The 19,850-nt window shown below is 35.7% G+C and overlaps 6 protein-coding genes across 6 annotated transcripts; 5 read left to right on the top strand and 1 right to left on the bottom strand.

The window, feature by feature from the left end:
* The first annotated feature begins 640 nt into the window (after window positions 1–640).
* On the top strand, window positions 641–2,626 carry LOC140792846 (glycerol-3-phosphate acyltransferase 1-like). The gene is made up of 2 exons (XM_073144066.1): window positions 641–1,396; window positions 1,766–2,626. The coding sequence occupies exons 1-2, from the start codon at window positions 641–643 to the stop codon at window positions 2,624–2,626; spliced, it is 1,617 nt and encodes a 538-aa protein (XP_073000167.1).
* A 297-nt stretch (window positions 2,627–2,923) lies between these two features.
* Window positions 2,924–5,948, bottom strand: LOC140791822 (uncharacterized). Its single transcript, XM_073142483.1, has 7 exons — window positions 5,820–5,948; window positions 5,577–5,718; window positions 4,825–5,035; window positions 4,105–4,320; window positions 3,874–3,957; window positions 3,459–3,539; window positions 2,924–3,215 (listed from the first exon to the last, which is right to left on the bottom strand). Exons 3-7 carry the CDS (start codon window positions 5,023–5,025, stop codon window positions 3,093–3,095), a joined length of 705 nt encoding a protein of 234 aa, XP_072998584.1. The 5' UTR covers window positions 5,026–5,035; window positions 5,577–5,718; window positions 5,820–5,948; the 3' UTR covers window positions 2,924–3,092.
* Window positions 5,839–6,516, top strand: LOC140791824 (uncharacterized). Its single transcript, XM_073142484.1, has one exon. It carries the CDS (start codon window positions 5,839–5,841, stop codon window positions 6,412–6,414), a length of 576 nt encoding a protein of 191 aa, XP_072998585.1. The 3' UTR covers window positions 6,415–6,516.
* Window positions 6,517–7,041: 525 nt separating this feature from the next.
* Window positions 7,042–11,056, top strand: LOC140791766 (uncharacterized). Its single transcript, XM_073142410.1, has 7 exons — window positions 7,042–7,176; window positions 9,790–9,871; window positions 10,040–10,102; window positions 10,226–10,273; window positions 10,397–10,456; window positions 10,634–10,694; window positions 10,779–11,056. Exons 2-7 carry the CDS (start codon window positions 9,800–9,802, stop codon window positions 10,799–10,801), a joined length of 327 nt encoding a protein of 108 aa, XP_072998511.1. The 5' UTR covers window positions 7,042–7,176; window positions 9,790–9,799; the 3' UTR covers window positions 10,802–11,056.
* Window positions 11,057–15,025: 3,969 nt separating this feature from the next.
* On the top strand, window positions 15,026–15,921 carry LOC140792748 (transcription factor bHLH149-like). Its single transcript, XM_073143913.1, has one exon. The coding sequence runs from the start codon at window positions 15,184–15,186 to the stop codon at window positions 15,766–15,768; it is 585 nt and encodes a 194-aa protein (XP_073000014.1). The 5' UTR covers window positions 15,026–15,183; the 3' UTR covers window positions 15,769–15,921.
* Window positions 15,922–16,960: 1,039 nt separating this feature from the next.
* Window positions 16,961–19,273, top strand: LOC140792749 (uncharacterized). The gene is made up of 2 exons (XM_073143914.1): window positions 16,961–17,298; window positions 18,707–19,273. The coding sequence occupies exons 1-2, from the start codon at window positions 17,145–17,147 to the stop codon at window positions 18,988–18,990; spliced, it is 438 nt and encodes a 145-aa protein (XP_073000015.1). The 5' UTR covers window positions 16,961–17,144; the 3' UTR covers window positions 18,991–19,273.
* Window positions 19,274–19,850: the final 577 nt, after the last annotated feature.

Here is a 19,850-nt window from a genome sequence, read left to right as displayed (position 1 = left end):
TTCAATTCTAGCTGATGACTGCTCATTATAATCAGAAGGAATACGCATCTAGTACTATACGCCAAAGTAAGTTTCTAATTAATCATTTGTGTATCAAGCTTTGTAGTGCTTTGGAACTTGATGAATATCTCTCTCTCTTAAGAAAAAGTCTAACGTTTTAGCAGAAGCTTTAATTTACTGTGCCATGAGAGCAAAACAGGCAGATATATCAAAATATCATTCATACTTCTTTCCCAAATTTATGCCCAGAGGCCACATTCCCAAAAAAAGTTACCAAAGCCAAACACTCCTATTAAATTCAATCCAAGTCAATGCAACAGAAGCTTTAATTAATTTATTACCCCAATAAAGAAAGGACAAGCATATTATACATCATGATCATACCATTGACTTTATCTTCATTCCCAATAACATTAATTCCAAAGTCAAACCTCTCTAAATCTCTCTCTCTCTCTCTCTCTCTCTCAATTTAACCAGGTGTTAAGTTGGCAGTGCCAGTCACCTAACTCATAAATTCCATTAGGTTGGTGCACACACCCACATGCATATATATATATATATATATATATATATATATATATATATGCCTGGTCTTGGAGAAGAGATATGTAGGAAGACTAAAGTGAGATAACTAAAAGAGATGGTGTTTCCTGTGGTCCAAGTTAGTGTAGCTAAACATTGGCTAGCTTCATGCCAAAGGACTGCACTTAACATCATAGGATTTGTCTTCCAACCTAGGAAGTATTCCTCCTCCTCCTTTGCACCCAAACCACCTCTTAAGACCATTTCTTGTACCACCACTACTACTACTAGTACTACTCCTTCGGCTGTAACCAAGTCATCATCCCTAGTTTGTGACTTCCAAACCACTCTCCTTAGAACTCAATCCTTCTTTCCTTTCTTCATGCTGGTTGCTTTTGAAGGTGGCAGTCCCTTAAGAGCTCTTGTACTTCTCCTCTTTGTTCCCTTTTTGATGGCTTTAGGATACCAACATGAGCTTAGTATTAGGGTTATGGTGTTCATCACCTTTTGTGGGTTGAGGACTAGGGACATGGAGATGGTGGCAAGAGTGGTGCTTCCAAAGTTCTACTTGGAGAGCCTCAATTTCCATGCATTTGAGGTGATGAGCTCAACAAGGAGGAGGGTGGTGGTCACTAGTTTGCCAAGGGTTATGGTGGAAGGGTTCTTGAGGGAGTACTTGGAAGTGGATGAGGTTGTGGGGAGTGAGCTACAAGTGGTTGGCAACTACTACTTCTCTGGTCTAATATCTAAGTTCTCTTCTCTGGATGTGAAACAAAGGGCCATTAGAGATCTCTTTAAGGAGAACAGGCCAGATGTAGTGCTCGTGAGCTCTAGCAACCCAAATGTCCACCTTTTCTTCATCTCTCACTGCAAGGTTTGCTCTAATCTTTTGTTACAATCTTGATCTTTTTTTTATTTTGTTGATATATACTTCTTGGATTTGAATTAGACGAACATAAATATTATATTTTAAGTAACAGATAGGCTTGACAGGATTCAAACTCGAAACCTCTGCTACTATGATAACTCATGACTTAATTACTCTAAAAACTTAAGCGGATAGAGAACGGTGATTTTATTCTTTTATATACCGTCACTCTACTTCATATTGCACAATGAGAATATACATCTAAATATCAAATTTAGATGGTGGTATATATATAGAGAGAGAGAGAGAGATAAAAACAAAAGGTTCTCTTATATAAATAAGTTCTAACTTCTATCATGCATGGTTTTGTCTCAGGAAATCTATGTGGTGAACAATGGTGCAAGCTCAGTAATGCCCAGAGAAAAGTATCCAAAACCTTTAATCTTCCATGATGGCAGGCTTGCATTCTTACCCTCCCCACTTGCCACCTTCTCCCTCTTCCTGTGGCTACCCTTAGGGCTAACCCTAGCCATTATCCGAATCGCGACCGGCATCGCCCTCCCTTACGAGCTCATATACATCGTCAGCGCCGTCACCGGCATCCATCTAAGGGTTCAATCCGACAACCACAAGTATAAATCTATCAAACGCAAAGGAATCCTCTATGTCTGCAACCACAAGACCTTACTAGACCCAGTCATGGTGAGCACTGCACTGGGGAAGAAGGTGACCGCCGTCACGTACAGTTTAAGTAAGCTGTCGGAGATTATAGCGCCGATGAGGACCGTGCGGTTAACGAGGAACCGAGAAACGGACTTCGATACCATGAAGGAGGTACTCACTGAAGGAGATGTTATTGTTTGCCCTGAGGGCACTACTTGCCGAGAACCGTACGTTCTCCGATTCAGCTCACTGTTTGCTAGGCTCACCGACGACATCACGCCGGTGGCGGTGGGGGTTAGGGTTTGCATGTTGCACGGCACGACGGCGAGCGGGAGGAAGTGGCTGGATCCGATCCTGTTCATGATGAACCCGACGGCAGAATACTGCGTCAAGTTCCTTGAGAGTGTGCCGGCGGAGCTAACGTGCGCCGGGGGGTGTAGTGAGCTGGAGGTGGCGAATAGGGTTCAGAGGCAGCTGGGAGATGCATTAGGGTTTGAGTGCACAGGGATGACAAGGAAAGACAAGTACTTGATGCTTGCAGGTCATGAAGGGTTGGTGAAGCAAACAAAGTGATTAATGAGATGTAAATTTGTGTTCAATTTTCTGATATATATATATATATATATATATATATATATATATATTGATCACTTCTTGGGAGTAGATGAGATAAATTTGTGGTTGTTGATCACTTCAAAGGCTTTTTTTTCACAATAAGGGCATTGTGGTAATTGCACATGTAGCTTAATAAAGTGCAATTTGAGACAATGAAAGCAACAATATAAGTCTCAAATGATAAAAATATAAATTCCCTGTGTCTTTGTATGGTAAATTTTTGCCGTAATATCTGCAAAAGAAGGATCTGAATAATTGTTTGAAAAACAAAAATTCACTCATAAGAAAAGTACAATTTGATGTTTTCTCTCATTTTTTTTACATAATTCGGCACTCGATAAAATCATATACATGTACCTGTAATTCTGTAAATTATAAGTACATCACATGATTATAACTAGTTATGATGAGAATTTGAAAAAGTTTAGAAGAAGGGCGATCGCTGAGGCACTCCTTTTCTACTCCATTTTCGATAACTAAGCTTTTGTGGCACATCGCTGCTCTCTTCTACTAACTTGATCTTCCTTTTCGAAACTCTCAGAGGAATCTACAAAAAGATACAGGTGATAAAAGCAAAAGATTATCTAAACCTTTGAAGTATGAGCATGCGCATGAATTATAATTGGTAAATACATCTAAGTTGAAATGCATAGAGATATCAATATAATTAAGTTAGGCAATTCTTGTATAACTACTTGCATGGGTAGCAATGGGAATATAATGACTGAATTCTGCTCAATCTTATAAAGTAGAAGCCAATCAATCTTCAAAAGTGATATCGGCATCTTACCTTTAATTTTCTTAGAGCCTGAGTAGATGAATGATTTAATTTTGGTTGGTCAGGTTCTCTTTGATGTAAAGTTTCAAGTGGCTGCAAAAAGATTAACAGAAATAGCAACATATCAGGCGTAACACAAGAAAAATAAACTAGAGTAGAATAGAACTTAAGCTAGCATATGCCATCACATATATATATAGCAAAACAAGAAAAAAAGGTGGAGCAGAGGGTCATTCTCCAAACTGTAAAGAATCATGGATAGAGATGTCAATTCAGATATAAAAATGAAAATTTAGAGGTAAAACTTCATGTATGCTAGATGGATCCTCCTTTGCCAATAAGTACTAGTAGACAAGGATTAACACAATTACAATAATAAAGTGGAGTTGCAAGCTGCATTTTGAGATTCAAGGCAGGGAATTCTTACTCTTGATGCACTTGAAGATCTGGATATTGATGGAAAACTTAACTTTTCCAGCTCATTCTTTACTTCTGGAGAGTTCTTGAGAAGCTAGAGATAAAACCAGTAGCATAGTTACCAATCTGAAACATACAGGTACATAGGATGGCAATAAATAAACAGGAAAATAATTAACTCAAGAGTTCTCTAAGAATACAAAGATTGCATCCAAATTTTTGGATATTCATTGATTATTACTTGGCATTCTATTGAGCAATAAGAACCCTTTTGGTCCAAAGGCCAATTGCACATTATGCAGTGCCCCTCCTGCCTTAAACTTGAAATATTCTTGGTTTGCCTGCAGTGAATAAAGATGATTCTTTTGGCATTGATAATATTGATCCTAATGTCCTTTATCTCCAAGAAATCAATATCTTCATACTTGACAGCAATTTGATAAGTCGACTTCACAACCTGCATCAGAAAATTTTGCATAGCATGATGTACACTAATCTTTCTAGTAGGGAATTAGAGATAAGGGTGCATCAGTTAAGAATAGAAGGAAAATCATTACAAAAAATTACCCTAATTTATATCGACCCCTGTGTTTTGCTTTTATTGCCTCAAAAACATCCTCAAAAACATCCATGAGTTAAATTAACTATATAAACATAATGAACTTAATACCCCTAAGTAAGTCAACTTGCGACACTCACCTCTAAGATAGTACCTCTGTTCCCTTTGGTAAAACTTTGCCAAGGGGTATTTTAGTTTTTTTTCCCAAAAGTGCCAAAATATTCACTATTCCATCAGCCGCTATTAGGTTAAATTTACTCATGGTATTTTTGAGGCAACAACAGCAAAACATTACCCATATGGTAGAGTGTAGATCATAATAAAAGCAAAATATAAGTGGTAAGTATAAAATTTTCGTAAAAAAAAAAAGAAAGAAAATTAACAAGTTAGATAGTAACTTACCTCTAGTAGATAATGGTCCTTATGTATGGCTTTATGTTCATCTTTGCATCTCAGGCAGAAAGGTTTACCCATGCAAACTGTACAAAAAATGGTGCTCCTGCGTTGACAATCTCGAGTAGAACAAGGTTCATAAAATTTGGCATTCAGAAAAGGCACCAGCCATGGAACTCTTTTGTTAACAGGCAATTTACTGGCAGTCATTTTCTTGCACCTAAGCATGAGAAGAACAAACAAAGTTCGAAATAGTTCTCTTATGAAAAATAGTATTAAAAAAATTAAAATGAGATACTTCAAATAAATATAAGTACAGAGGAAGTGCATCCAATAATTATTTAACTCGTTATTAAAACCCTACAGTCTTCAGAGCTGACAAGATAGGCTAGTGGATAACTTATGGAAGAAAAAAATAATTCGATTAAGTTTTATAGTGATGCATATATAACCCTACATACTTATATCCTACCTAAAATAAATTGAACTAGATTTTTTGGGACAGAGATTTTCCGATTGGGTCAAAGCACAATCACTGTTTCTATCGATTACTATATTATCATCTTACAAACAATACCTTAGATCACATTTAAGATTTAACCCTTTATAACAATATCAAATAAGGAATACGACATAAGATTAGTATCTGGAGGGAAAACTAATGGAGTGAAGGGTTTTACAAACTTTTGAACAAATATAAAAAGATAGTAATAGGATCAAAAGAAGAAAATTTAGATCATATGAAAATAATAACAAGGTACCTTGTATTGCTAGCTTTTGCTTCTGAAACAATCTGCAAACCATCGTATCATACCGTATACTTATACCTCTCTAATTATAATTGCAATCGGGTTCGTTATGCTTATCCTTGTTCTAGTAAGACTCCCGTAATTTTCTATTTATCTGATAAAGATAAGGAGTAAAATCCAATAAATATATAAGGTAAGGTGCGAACTGGAAGAGAAAAATCTTATACTATCTAGTATGAGAGACTCATAGATCGCCGCCGCCGCCGCTGCCGCAATGGACCGTTACTTATCTCCCCACGCCCGTTTCTTCTCCGATCTCGAGCAAGTCGAGTCCAGATTGGAATCGGAGAAACCACCAACCAAATCGAATCAATCTTCATCTCCATCGTGGAGCTCTCCGATCTTCCTCGATTACCCAAACCCCGATTCCGCCGGCACCCAAGAAAGCAGCGGCCCTGTGCTCGACTTCTTCTCCGCCGCGCAAGAAGAGCAAGGAGAAGAAGGAAACGAGGACGGCGAGGAGGAGGAGGAGGAGGAGGAGATCGAAAAGTTGATGTCTTTGCTGGGTCTGTCGATGGAGGAGAGTTGCGGTGGGTGTAGCTTCGACGATGGGTTCTACTTGAAGGTCGTGGGGTTGAAGGGGCCGAAATGCGAGGAGGAGAGGAGGAGATTGGATGGCTGGATTGGGTATTACTACCGCCATGGGAGGAGAGAGCCGGCGAGGTTGGCCCATTTGCTTCTGGGGAAGGCTTCTTCTTGCTGCTTTGAGGAGGAGGAGGAGGTTGGATTTCCTGTGACAGTGGAGGAGTTCTTGGAGCATGACCAACCTCCAATGGACAACCAGGAATGAATTTTTTTTTTTTTGTTGCCATTTTCGATTCAGTAACTTTGTTTTTTCAGTTTGATGGTTGTTTCTTTTATAATAATAATAATATCATAAAAGTTAATCAAATGGATGAACTCTGTCACTATTATGAGCTATTGGTGGATTAGTTTTCTTCTTAGATTTATATTTTTGTTATTTGGGTTAATAGACTAAGCAAATAAGCTAACAAGGTTATCACACTAACCACTGCTAGGATCTTATCAACTTAGATGAAATTTTCTTTTTTGAAATAAGTAATTTAAACTTATGTGAACCATTTCTTAAGAGCCTTATTTTTTTTTACATTTAGCGTATGATTAATTTATGCACTAATTTTCTATAAAAAAAACATTAAAAAAGAGCTTAGTAGAATATATAATTTACAAATTACTCTACAGGAATATGCAACTTTAGTTTTTTTTTTTTCAAAATAAAATATAGTCTTGGAAAACAATATCTATGTTTAAAAATTGACTTAGAAATTAGAATACCTCTCATCTAAATTTTAGGGATTATAAACACCTAGAAAAAAAATGAAAAAAAAATACAACTAAAGCGCGTTTTTTTTTTAATCTTTACAAAAAAAAACGCGTCTCCATGTTTACTGCACAACCACAAACAGATCAATTCACGTGGCGTTTACGATTTCGTGTTTGGCTTCTCTCTCTCCCTCTCTTTACATAAATTTTGTTTCTTTTTTGTTCAATGTCTCATTCGATCTTGCTACCATCAACTGCATCGAAAAAGGTAACTTTTTGCAATCATCATCATCTCTCTCGCTCGTAATCCTCTTTTCCTTCTAAAGTTTTGATCTTTGTCAAATCTTTTATCGTCCTTTTTGTACCAGTTTCTTGATCTCCTTAGTGCAGATATAGTAGTTTAATTTTTTTTGTTTTCCCATGTGGCCTTAGATTTGTGATAGGTAATTGGTTTGATTGGTTGTTTTGTGAGTAGATTTGTTATGTTGATTTGGTGATTTGAGAAGAGATGAATAAGTTTGTAGGGTCGATGGATCAATATATATTCATTAATTTAGTTCATTCCTTTTTCCCCTAAAAAGTTATAGATCAAGTGAACAAAATGCACTTACAGCAAGGGAAAAACCCATCTTTCCCCTTTCTCTAGGATTTACAATTTAGATAATAGAATTGAATGGTTACTAGATGAAGCATTGTTTTTGGATCACATATTTTCAACTTTAGGTAAATAGAAATCTTCCACTTGTGTGATTACAACTTTTCTCAAGGAGAATAGAAGGGGATGACAATTCAGTTACTATGGATTCCTAATATTTGGATTCAGTTTAACCGTGAGTTATATTGAGCAGTACAAAAAATAATGAGAGTCAGATGTATTCCTCCGCGGCTTCTGTCCCTTTGTTAGAACTTAGAAGTGCAATATAAATCTCTATCTACATTTCTACATTGAGGGGAAAATTCATGTAGAATGTTTTTTTAGTTGGAATGGAACAATGGAAAAAGGCACTTAAATTTTCTTCGCTAGTTTTAAACATTCCCAATCTCCTTCGCAATTATTTTCCCAATTCATCATTTCTTGCTTGCGCAGCAAATAGATTCTAGATTTTAGCGCTTTGCCATAGTTGCCCTTATTTTGCACATACTAAGCAATCTTGCAGCATTATGAGGCTCATCTGGTCTGTGAGCGAGCATTTGGAATCTGAGTACTGACTACTGAGCACATGCAAGATGATAAACTGCCCTCATAGTTTGAACAATGTTATAGGTCATGAGTTTTTTCTTGTTAACCATGCAATGGAGCTGTAGTGTTAAAAGTTATCCTAGACACTCCCACTATGTTGATGCGAAGAACAAGCTGAACTATATCTATTTCCAAAGATACAGGTCATGGAGTACTACATGGTGACATCACTTGGAATTATCAGTTTGATATTAGCGTTTACATATTCTCTTGTATTTTTTCACTTTTGTTGGTTGTAACTATTCATTGGCAAATTTGTGTTACCCTTGAATTTGTGATTTTTTAAATTATTTCTTATGTTCTCCTTTTTAAATTTGGTGATGCTTTGGTTGTTGCCTGGGAAAGGCTTAATGAGAATCATTTTGCCTTGACGCAAGGCTCTTGAATGCTGACAACCTTTTGGTTGAGGCTACACAAGGTAAGGGTTGTGTGAGATGCAATGTCATCAATGGGAGGAAAATGACATTTCTTCCTAATTCTTGAAGGATATTAAATTATTCAGATTCAAACGACAAAGCGGTAAACATTACACTTTAATTAAGTGCACCTAAAGAATATTTTTTGACCTCTAAGTAATACTATGATCGTTTACCATCAATCACTTTGAATTATTATTCCTAACCTGTCTAACAATTAATATTTGTCCATACTTTTATCTTCTCGCATGGTCCATAGACTACACTGGAGATGATTTCTTGGTTATTTGCTAAGTTACACCCAAAACTTTTTGACAAATGACATTAAAATAGATCATATATTTGTATTGCCCATAATGTGCAGGTTATATCTATATATCAGCATACTTTTTCTGTGAGATAACTGTATTGCATACTTTTTATGAGCTCCTAAAACTCATTTCCATCACATATTTATGAGATGACAGCTGATTTGGTGCATGCTCCTTATGAACTCAATAACCATCATGCTTATTGATCTTCTTCTCATCTCATTTTCTGGACTAGCAGATTATGCTTTATTCATCTTGTCATGTCATTTTCTTTTACCGACATCCCAGCAGCTATTTGTTTGAGTATTTTTTGCTTCCCTTCTGTAAGGCATACTTTTTCCCTATTGAAAGAAGATTTTAAATGGATAGATGTTTCTGATTTCCACTAGAGACTGGGAATCAATGGACTTCCCATAGGACCTATTTTACTGACAGAATTTATCACTATTTTAGCTACTTTAGTGGCTTAGCCAATTACTTGAAATTCGCAGTTGTTCTATTTCTTGCTGCTGGCAATGTATAGCGGTCAAATAGGATTATTTCTTCTCATGATTTTTTTTTATCATGTGGGAGTTAGATCTATATTTTCATATTAGCTTATCTCAATTGAAGGATTCTTTGTGGGAACCACTGGTTGTGCATCACTTTGAGTTTGAAGGCTCTGTCTGCATAAGTTGGTATAACATTTCATTTTTTTTTACATGATAGTATATGATCTTTTTGTGGTGGTTCTAACACAGATAGAAGTGAAATTTTCTGCTGCATTTGTTGAGCATAAGTTACCTAAGTGAAGATACTCTTATCAAAGGAGTTTCTTTTTTGAAGTTTATGAACATGTAATGTCAACTTGTCAGCTTTATGTCTGGGATTGCTGAAATTAATACAACTTCGATTTTTTTCTTCTTTTGGTGTAGTTTGTGCACAATGACAGACATGCAAAGTGCTGATACTAATGAGCATGTTGCTGAGAAACTCATGCCCTCAACCCAACAAGAGGTTATATTCTTTTCTTCTTCCAGTGTTTGCTATGAAGTTTGATATCATGTACATACTACATTACAATTTTTTTGTTGGCCAAACATCCACAAATTTTATTTGAGCTACACTGATCAAATCAAGATGATCTTTTAAGAAGATAAACCTCTTATATTACCTCATGTCCAGGAGGAAGTAATCAAGAGAAAGTATGGAGGAATTATACCAAAGAAACCACCACTCATCTCCAAGGTACTTGACCTTCTACTTATTATTATGATCACCAACCATCAAATACATATAGCCGAAAAATATATATTGCATTTCTACTTCTGCTTGCAATTTATAAACCACATTGGCTTGTTTTATATCCAGGATCATGAGCGTGCTTACTTTGATTCTGCTGATTGGGCTTTAGGAAAGGTATGACCTTCAATATGGATTTCTTTTATTCTCTATGTGATGATGTGATCTCCCAACATGATCAAGTTTTTTAAATACTGAAAAGAAGTCATCCATCTTTTACTAATTCTTGGAGTTTAACAGCAAGGTGCACCTATTGAGAAGCCAAAAGGACCTCTCGAAGCGCTAAGGCCAAAGTTGCAGGTAATATGTCTCCATCGATATGCAATTATCTTTACCACAGAGAATCAAGGAAGTGAAACAAATTACTATTGTCTATATCAATTATTTCCTCAATATCTGAACTTAATTTTATTTTCTGGGCTAAGCTTTCATTCATCAGTTTCTCTTCATGCATTTTTGCCGTCGACTTGTGTGCAGCCTTCAACTTACCAACAGGTGCGATCCAGGCGGCCTATTTACACATCGGCAAATACCAAGGGTATATTAGTTTATCACTCATTTTCCTGTTAATCTGATGAAAAAAAACCCCATCTTGCTAAATATGAATTACTTTTATCTACAGATGGAAGCAATGCTACTGCATAGGATCTGAACATCAGTTAACTATGTTATCTCATTCTTTCCTTTTGTGAGCTCTTTTGGCACAACATTCTTCTTTCATTTGCTCCGAAATGTGGTAAGTCCATGTTGTGGCTTTCATGAATCAGCAAAAAGAGGTTGTATCTGATGAGATATTGGTGGAGTTTCTATTAGACTTGATTTGCTGAAACTAATATTGGCAATGTTCAAATCAAGAATGGAACTCAGAATAAGTCCTACAATTGTGCTTTTATTGTGTCATATCTAACACACTTTATAGCTTAGGTGGCTTTTGGGTTGAGAATAAATTTTTTTCTAAACTAGTTTAGTGAACACTAATTTGTTTTTTTTTTCATTTTATCACCTCAACATCATCCCAGCATTAGGCTAATTAATATACTATTATCATATAGATTAGTTAAATTAATGATATATACCTAATGACTATAATACTTCTACTTAAGTTAACTCACTTCTATAATAGTATCAGACAACTGAATCAAGATTTAGGGTATTTTGATTTTGATTTTTAATTTTAAAATATCTTAAAATATTCTTTATTCTTTCTTCTTCTTCTTCTTCTTCTTCTTCTTCTTCTTTTTGCGGAAAAAAAATTTAAATAGATACCGATGAGTGTGGATTATACACACAACCTATCGATAATTGGTTAGATTAATTTAACTCGGGATGTTTTTGAGGAAATAAAAGGCGAAATGCGAGAAAATGATAAGATCTTTTTTTAAAAAAAATTATAAATTTCTCAAAAAAGAAATGAATAATTAACCTTATTATTTAAAGATGAAGTGTTATTATCCATATGAACAAAAGAATGGAATCAAGTGGAGAAGCACATCTGAATGTTGCCTTTCCTACCTATACCTTTTCCATTCTCAAAGTAGGTAAAGAAAAGCTATCAAAGTGGGCAAGAAAACAAGCAATTGTGATCAAGAGAAGAATGAATAGTGTAATCAACCTCAACTACCACCTCCACAAGCTACCATCAAATCAAAATCAAAAGCTATTTGTTCACCAAACATTCATCCCCCCACCTAGTTAGTGCCAACCCCTAATCACTTTTCCTAATCATCTTTATGTAAACCCTTTTCCATTCATCTTAATCTAATAAGGATAGAATTATTATAAAGAAATTAAGACTCTGTAGCCTATCATAATTGAGGATAATTTCGAAACGAAGAAAAAAAAAATGAATAAGTAACATTGAGTCATAGTTCAAGAGTCTAGATATAATATTAAAGTCCTCTTTATTTATATATTAAAAGAAATTGTTGGAAGACAGGGACCAATTTGCGAATAACAAAAATGTTAGGTTGTTGGATGGAAATTTATTCAGAAAGGTCTACAGTTTGGCCTAATGATTAATCCACCTATTCATAGTGGAAAAAAGGCAAAGGACAAGAGCTCTGCGACCCATCTGGCTTTCCCATATCTAATCTATTTCAGTGGACCAAGGGCTATATAATAATAATAATTATTATTATTATTATAATTATAATTATAAAGTTACGTTCGTTTGATATATTTTTATTAATAAAACTTAGCATGTCCGAGTTCGGATCAACTCTAAAAAATTAACTCTAAAAAATTATTATAGGAGCTGCGATTAGTCCTCTGAGTTCGATCTTGGATTTGGATCTCAATATGATTGACGTGTTGACGAGAATTATACAAAAATTACATGAGCCCAGGATGCGTGGAATTAAGAAGCCAATAATTAGGTTAAATCTATAAAATTTTATAAATCACACCTTATATTTTATCTATTTTGTGATTCACATTTCGTCTTTTATATTTTTATAATCCTGACTCTTATTTTTTTTTTCTTCTTATAATTCACATTTAATACCTTCTGTTAATTTAAATGAAACCAGCAAAAAAAATATTTTGTTATAATATATAAAAAAAAATTATAAATATATGCATTATCCATGGCTTCTTTAGAAGAGAGTGAAGGAAAAAATAGCGGTGAGGGTATTTTAATAATTTGATTGATATGAGTTAGTCAAAATAATGATAGGATATTAAACGAGAATTATAAAGAAAAAAAAAGAGATGGAATTATAAAATTATCAAAGACAGGATGTGATTTATAAAATACCTTAAAATCTACTGTACAAACTAAGAAAAAAATTTATTTAAATAGATAGAAGTTAGAACTAATGTTGTATGAGTGTTAATTTCAAGATTTAAATTTTAGCAATATCGGTTTAATTGGAACACCGTTAAACTTTTATTTTTCTAGAAAAAAAAAAGGTAATATAATCACAGCAATCTTTTCTTTTAAAGTCGAAAGTCAGAAACTAGCATAAGGAAGAGATTTAGTCTAGATACGACTATAATCTATAGTTCTAACTGAGTTAGCAAGTCAGTCAGCAATCCGATTAGCCTCCCAGTGTACATGAATATATAGTCATAGCATTGAAATGGGAATACTATCAATTCCTGCACCAAATATAACACCAAAAGGAAAAAAAAACAAAACAAAACCTTATTCTTTTGATATAAACAATGGTCATGATGTGGCTGCATCTCGTTCACATTTCTATACATCACATCAGAGTTCTTATTCCCCCATGTATGTCCTCATGAATGTTCCACCCTATGTGCCATGAAAACATAATCGATAAAATATATCATCTATATATCATATCAGATGATATTAAAACACAAGAAACAACTTTGATGCATTTATTCGTTTGAAATCGACAAACATATACTTTGACCAAGTACAGATTGGAAGACATGTAATTTGGTAGTCCATCTCCCATGCGTGCTCTTTGACTTGTAGTGCGTGCCACTTTTATTGGTCCACTTCTATGCACTCTTGCTAGTACTTAATCATACTAATTTGAAGCATCAGGAGCCTAGGTTCGAATCTAATCGCAAGATTCTTTGGATTAGAATTTAAAAGACAGTGATTAGGTTAAAATCTAGGGATAGTTACACCAAGATACTTTGAAATGGTTGTCTTGTTATCTAGAATCACGAGCAGCCCTAGCTCCGCTAGAGTTCGGACTTTGTTTCCTCTGCTGTGAAGACTTCTCTTATTTTTTCCTTTCTTTTCTTTTTATATCCACTTTCTTCTTCTTATCGTTGCCCACGTAGTTTTCTCGATCTCTCTTCCTCAATTATTATTGCCTCTGATTGCAAATCCTTACTACATGCCCCCCTCTCACCCTTCTTCGTCATTTTCTGTTGGATCTCTCTTCTTCTACGCCCTCGTCTTCCTCCTTATCGCCTTCTACTCGAGGAAAATAGAGAAAACAAGAAAATAAAAATAAAAAATTCGTAACTGCCTCAAGGACTGCTAGAACAGATGCAGCAGCGAAAGGAGAAATAATTACAAGGTAAATTAGGTCGGAGGAGACAACGATTACAACAACAACAACAAATAGATATGAACCTCTTTATGAGAAAAGAGTGCACTTTGGAACCAGATTCAACAACAGACTGCCAAGACGATGAAGCAAACAAGATTTATCTAAAAATAAATTAAGTAAAATATTCAAAATGCCTTCCATTAATTACTCACTCCATGGGTTTATTTTAAAGGAAAATGTCAAAAAAAAAAAGTTCTACATAAAAAATAAATCCTTGTAGAAAAAGAAGTTTAGACGCATCATAGCATTGAAATGGGAATATTATCTAACTCCAACACCAACTATATAACACCAAAAGGAAAACTAAAAAAAAAAAAAAAAAATACTTGTTTTAATTCAGGGAATCATGTGAATTGACATGGAACAATGGCCCATGATGTGGCTTCATCTCATCCACATTTCTATATCACATCCCAGTTCACATCCCCCCATGTCCCCATGAATGTGCACCCCTATCGTTGTTGATGTCCCATGAAGACATAATTCCCAATTTAAAAAAATAAATAAATTTCCTCTCTCTCCATCCTATCAGATGATACTAATACATAATAAAACAATTTTGATGCGTTTGTAGGCAAACATTTATTTTAATTCCATGGATTGGGATGCAGGGTAATAATAATATTTTTTTTATTTATTTGCACCACTATTATTAATGTTATAGCTTCAAATCTGAGCCATTTAATAGATGAAAAAAGATTTTAAAAAATGCTATTAATGTGAGGATGTTTTTGTCTTTTTAGATCGACTCAGACCCATCAAAATAAATAAATAAATATATATACAAATAAGAGATTTTAGAAGGGTATATGTGAAAAGAAATATTGAAGAAAACGAACACCACTTTCCTATGTATTAATTTAAAGTACATCCCCACTATGTCTATTGTCTACCACCACCTCCTCCTCCTTTTGCTTTGCTGAAATCATTCATCTCTCTCCCTCTCTCTCTCTCTCTCTCTCTCTCTCTCTCCATACCAAAATTTCCATCATGCTTTCTTCCTCCTCTTCCACTTTACAGAAAAAGCCCCGATCGACTGCAAATTCCCAACCGACCACCAAGTGGCGAACCCCCGGCCAGGAGCAGACCTACAACCGCCGCCTAGTCTCCGCCCTCCGCGCGGCCGGAGAAGGGCACGCGCAGGCGCCCCAGCGCGCCGCGGCCGTGAAGGCGGCGGCCGACGCGGCCCTCGCCCTCACCGCCCGCGGGCAGTCCCGCTGGAGCCGTGCCATCCTCCTCGGGCGACGTAGGCGGAAGGTCCTCCTCAAGGCCGGCGGACGGATCCGCCGGCGCTGCCCCGCGAGATCGGCGCAGCCGCCGATGGTGAGGCGGGGGAAGGGGGAGGAGGCGAAGGTGGGGGATCGGCTTAGGGCGCTGGGCCGGCTGGTGCCAGGCTGTCGCAAGCTGGCGGCGGGGAGGCTGCTGGAAGAGGCGGCGGACTACGTGGCGGCGCTGGAGATGCAGGTAAGGGCGATGCGCGCCCTCGCCGACGCGATGTCGGCGGCGGCCATCTCGGCGCCGCAGGCTTCCGTGGAAGAAGTCGGCGACGGGGAACGGGAACAAATGGAGCGTTAAGGGTTTCTGTTTTAATTCTCTCTCCTTTTCTTTTCCTATGATTTTAAAAATAAATGGTATCAATTATAACAGCATTGATTCGGGTTTGTTGTTATTATTGTTGTACATTTTATCATACTTGTATATGAAAAAGCTTCCAGTTTTCCCTTCGAACGAGAAGATAATAATTTTTACTATTATTTTTTTTTTTCTTCTCGTTTTATGTTCAATAAAATGTAGGAAAATTAAATCATATTAATATATATCTTTTTTACTTTTAATTTGATAATTAAAAGGTAAACATAAAGCTGTACCTAAACCTCTGATTGGAATACACAGTGAGTGTTGGTGGTTCTAATTAAGCTCTCATTGGGTCTTATTTATTATATGATCGAATTGATCTCGATGACTAGACTGGCTAAATTATAGTGAGAAAGAAGTCAGAGAATAGATATTCTACCATCTGATTTCAAATGGTAGGTAGTGAGTTTAAATCTTGAAAACAATCTTTTTAAGAAAGGAAGGCAAACATCTTTTCTTTAAATTTAATTATTAGAAAGGAGAATTTATTAAAAACACTATCTTCTGTTTTTATTTTATGGAATTTTATCATGGGCATGTTGTTTTAATGCCTCAAAAATACCTTAGTAATGGAATAAAAAAATAATCTAAAGTACTCTTTATTTGACTTTAAAATCTAATTCTCTATTTAACTTTTACTTTAACTATAAGTTTAATCTATATCAGTATATGGTAACTAACTATTAGAAAAACTAGCAGCGTAATATTTTTGAGATATTTTAAACAAAATATAAGAGCCCTAATGATATCCATATTACAGTGTGTGAATAATTATGAAGGCAAAACGTAGAGTATTTTCTATTATAAAATAAAAAGATGAAAATTAATTATTTCTTGATCCCTTTATTTTTTGCGTATCACTTTACGACTTAATTAAAAAAAAGATTAAATAACTATTTTATCATCATTTCTGCAGTACAATAACTAAATGGGAGTATTTAGGAGATTTTATATAGTTGAGGGTCTTAGGAGTAATTATCCCAAATTTTTATTTTTTTTCAATCAATTTGTAAGCTGATTGGCTGGCTGATTGCCAACCAATTATGCTCCCAGTTTATTATCCATATTCTTATTTATATTTAGAGTAAAATAAATAAATAAATAAATGGATGGGGATACGGATTTTACTTCTGTTCGATCCGTACGACCGTACCCGATCCGCTTTCACCCTAGGAGGAGTGGAGGACTAAGTTCGTCTCCAACTTCCCAAAGTCATCGTGCTCCTCTCTCTCTCTCTCTCAACTCACAAGCATCGCAAGAAAAAGAGAGTAATAAGGGGGGATTTTTTTTTTATAAATTTTTTCTGAGTCCCAGAGATGGAGCCAGTAAGATCTTCGATAGATCTACTCCTCCTTGTTTTGCTCCTCGCTTTCTGCTCTGCGGAGGCGTGGACGGGTGAGATCCGGGGACGAGTGGTCTGCGACGTTTGTGGCGATGCTTCCATAGGGCCGGAAGACCACATCTTGGAAGGTAAACCATTACAAATCTGATTAGATTGATATTAATTTCCTGGTTGCCTGTTATTTGCCCCTTTTGAATCCAGATTTTCTATTGTTAAAGTACTATTGGTCTGATTCCTTTATGAATGAATTTTGGTAATTCTTCTTCTATTTATGTTGCGATGACATGAATTTCTTGTTAAAGTTCAGAATTTGATTTGTTCTCTTGAAGTTCTCTATTGGGATTGACCAAGTTTGTGGTTTTAATTTGATGCTTCGTGAATGTTGGAAAGTAGTTAAAATTGTACTCTGTGTTTCTAGTCATCATGAGGCTTATTAAGGCAATTATGAAATGTGAAATTCTTGTTCAAAGATCCAGGTATGTTGTGCTATTTAGGAACAACACCAATTGAAATATAGCATGCCCCGTTCTTTATGTATAGCTGATCCTGGGAACTTGTTGTTGCTTTTTGTAGATCATCATATTATCTTCTACACACTGCACTTCTAGGGATCCTTGATTCTATGTCACATAGAAGAACTAGACAATTTCCTACAAATTTACTTGTTTATAGACCTAGTACTTGTCACTGAAAAGAATGCCACATATATTTTCCCATCATTATATTTTATTTCCGTCACTCATATACATCTAATCCAACACACTGTCATCAAGTATTCACGGATTTGCTGATGGACTTTTCATGGTTCTCGGATGAGATTACAATCTTTTGTGACAACTTAAGTATTCTTAAGAATTTAAATATAGATTTTTATTCTATGATGTAATCATGTGTTACATATTAGATGCATCAGAACAGGCCCTTCTGAAATATCATCTCACTCTCTCTGATACTCTTTCTGTTACATTGATCTTGTGCTCGTTCAGCACCTGCAAATGGGGCTCAAATTTTTTTAGGAACATGAGGGCCACTGAAAATGATAGTCTAGATCTAGACAATTCTCAGAAATTGGACGCTTGAGTTCTGTAGAGGTTGAAGACAAAGATTGCAGGTCCTACACTTTCTTGGTTTTAGACTTCTACTGCAGCGGGTGCTATCCTCAGTAGATGCATCATGTGTACAATAATATTTATTCTAAATTCTTCTTTGTACAACATGATAGAGGAATTACGACTTAGGCATAAAGTAGACTGTTGTTTCTCTAATTTTTTCAGATGAGAATCATTGAGTTGGGAACCCATCTTCCATGGTTTACGAGTTACAATAATTTGACATTTAAGAAAATAGCATGGTCTAGAAGACTAGAACTCTATCATGTGCTTTGTATAGTTTCAGAAGCTTGTGTCCATATATATTGTTATATATTTCCTAATTGTTTGGCAATTGAATTTTGTGTCTTCCTTTTAGCAGACTCATCTACCTGTTGAGCCTTCAAGATAATGCAAATTCATTTGGTTGTCATTGTATTTCCTACAGGTGCTGAAGTTGCTGTTCTTTGCATCACTAAATCTGGTGAGGTTCTCAATTATCAGGCCTTCACGAACTCAAAAGGCATCTATACTGTAGCAGAGACTATGCCTGAGAGTGACAAGTGGGAATCATGCTTGGCGAGGCCCATCAGCAGCTTCCATGGGCACTGCACTAGAAGAGGAGATGCCCATTCCGGTGTCAAGTTCACCTATAACCTGCCATCAGGATATTCTCACACTGTCAAACCATTCCTTTACAAGCCTGCCTCTACTCCAATATATTGCAGCTGAAGAGTTCATTCTATATTGCAAAAGAAACATACACCAGGAACTCATGTATGTTAAAAGGAGCAGAAGGGAACCCGAAGTGCACAAGACTAAAGTTGGTTTTACTATGTGTAATGTGCGCATTCTTAAGTATTACTTGAGTGATTATCTCTTCAAGTGATTGACATCTAGAGTTTCTTGTTCTCCTTTCTTTCAGTTGAAGAGATTTGCAGATATAATGTTTATATATTTGATATCTGGAACACTCAAATCCCCATGGTGGTATACATGCTAATTGTCACCGTTCGATGATAGGAATGATGAGGTTCATGCTCATGGTAACCAAAATTAAGTTAATTTCGCACCAGCTGAAGGAAATTTGAACAGCAGGTTGCTTAGTAACATGTTGATTTGGTTATGGTCTAAGACAAATGAGGTGCTTATTTTACTAGTACTTCTAGCTTTCAAACAAATAAAACTTTACATTCCTTTGAACACTTGGTCTATTCTCTTCGGTGAGTACCTTGTCCTAGTTGTTGTATGAATCTACTTCCAGGGGGTTCATCTTCTCCTGATGGTGCTTGCAAGGCATCAAGGGGAAAGGATATTCTTGATTCATTATCTTTTTAACTTTTCAACCGTGAATTAATTATTTTTTCATCATTATGTGATACAACGGTACAAGCTTAACATTATGATGCTTGGGTTAATATGACCCAACAAGATCTTTAGGCCGATTATATATAATATTATATATTTAAATTCCTCCGAAAATTTTAGGGTTCATATTTGATGAATTTTTTATATGCTAATTAGCCCAGTCAAATTTGAACCTGATTTTATACTAATTACACCTAGACTCTTTAAATTATTACCTATTTTTA

Source organism: Typha latifolia, chromosome 7, assembly GCF_019914945.1.
Source record: "Typha latifolia isolate L0001 chromosome 7, TyphaL0001v2, whole genome shotgun sequence".
Classification (NCBI taxonomy): Eukaryota; Viridiplantae; Streptophyta; class Magnoliopsida; order Poales; family Typhaceae; genus Typha; species Typha latifolia.
Note: the sequence above shows the minus strand (reverse complement) of the source record. Positions and strands in the feature narration are given on the sequence as shown.

Bases quoted from the DNA above. Each gene is read 5' to 3' on its own strand.
- LOC140792846 (XM_073144066.1), top strand. From the start codon at position 641: ATGGTGTTTCCTGTGGTCCAAGTTAGTGTAGCTAAACATTGGCTAGCT. The intron at 1,397-1,765 runs GTTTGCTCTAAT...GTTTTGTCTCAG, and splicing joins TCTTCATCTCTCACTGCAAG to GAAATCTATGTGGTGAACAA.
- LOC140791822 (XM_073142483.1), bottom strand. From the start codon at position 5,025: ATGACTGCCAGTAAATTGCCTGTTAACAAAAGAGTTCCATGGCTGGTG. The intron at 3,540-3,873 runs GTAAGAATTCCC...ATCTTTTTGCAG, and splicing joins GATCTTCAAGTGCATCAAGA to CCACTTGAAACTTTACATCA. The intron at 3,216-3,458 runs GTAAGATGCCGA...ATCTTTTTGTAG, and splicing joins AGGCTCTAAGAAAATTAAAG to ATTCCTCTGAGAGTTTCGAA.
- LOC140791824 (XM_073142484.1), top strand. From the start codon at position 5,839: ATGGACCGTTACTTATCTCCCCACGCCCGTTTCTTCTCCGATCTCGAG.
- LOC140791766 (XM_073142410.1), top strand. From the start codon at position 9,800: ATGACAGACATGCAAAGTGCTGATACTAATGAGCATGTTGCTGAGAAA. The intron at 9,872-10,039 runs GTTATATTCTTT...CCTCATGTCCAG, and splicing joins TGCCCTCAACCCAACAAGAG to GAGGAAGTAATCAAGAGAAA. The intron at 10,457-10,633 runs GTAATATGTCTC...ACTTGTGTGCAG, and splicing joins CGCTAAGGCCAAAGTTGCAG to CCTTCAACTTACCAACAGGT.
- LOC140792748 (XM_073143913.1), top strand. From the start codon at position 15,184: ATGCTTTCTTCCTCCTCTTCCACTTTACAGAAAAAGCCCCGATCGACT.
- LOC140792749 (XM_073143914.1), top strand. From the start codon at position 17,145: ATGGAGCCAGTAAGATCTTCGATAGATCTACTCCTCCTTGTTTTGCTC. The intron at 17,299-18,706 runs GTAAACCATTAC...TATTTCCTACAG, and splicing joins GGAAGACCACATCTTGGAAG to GTGCTGAAGTTGCTGTTCTT.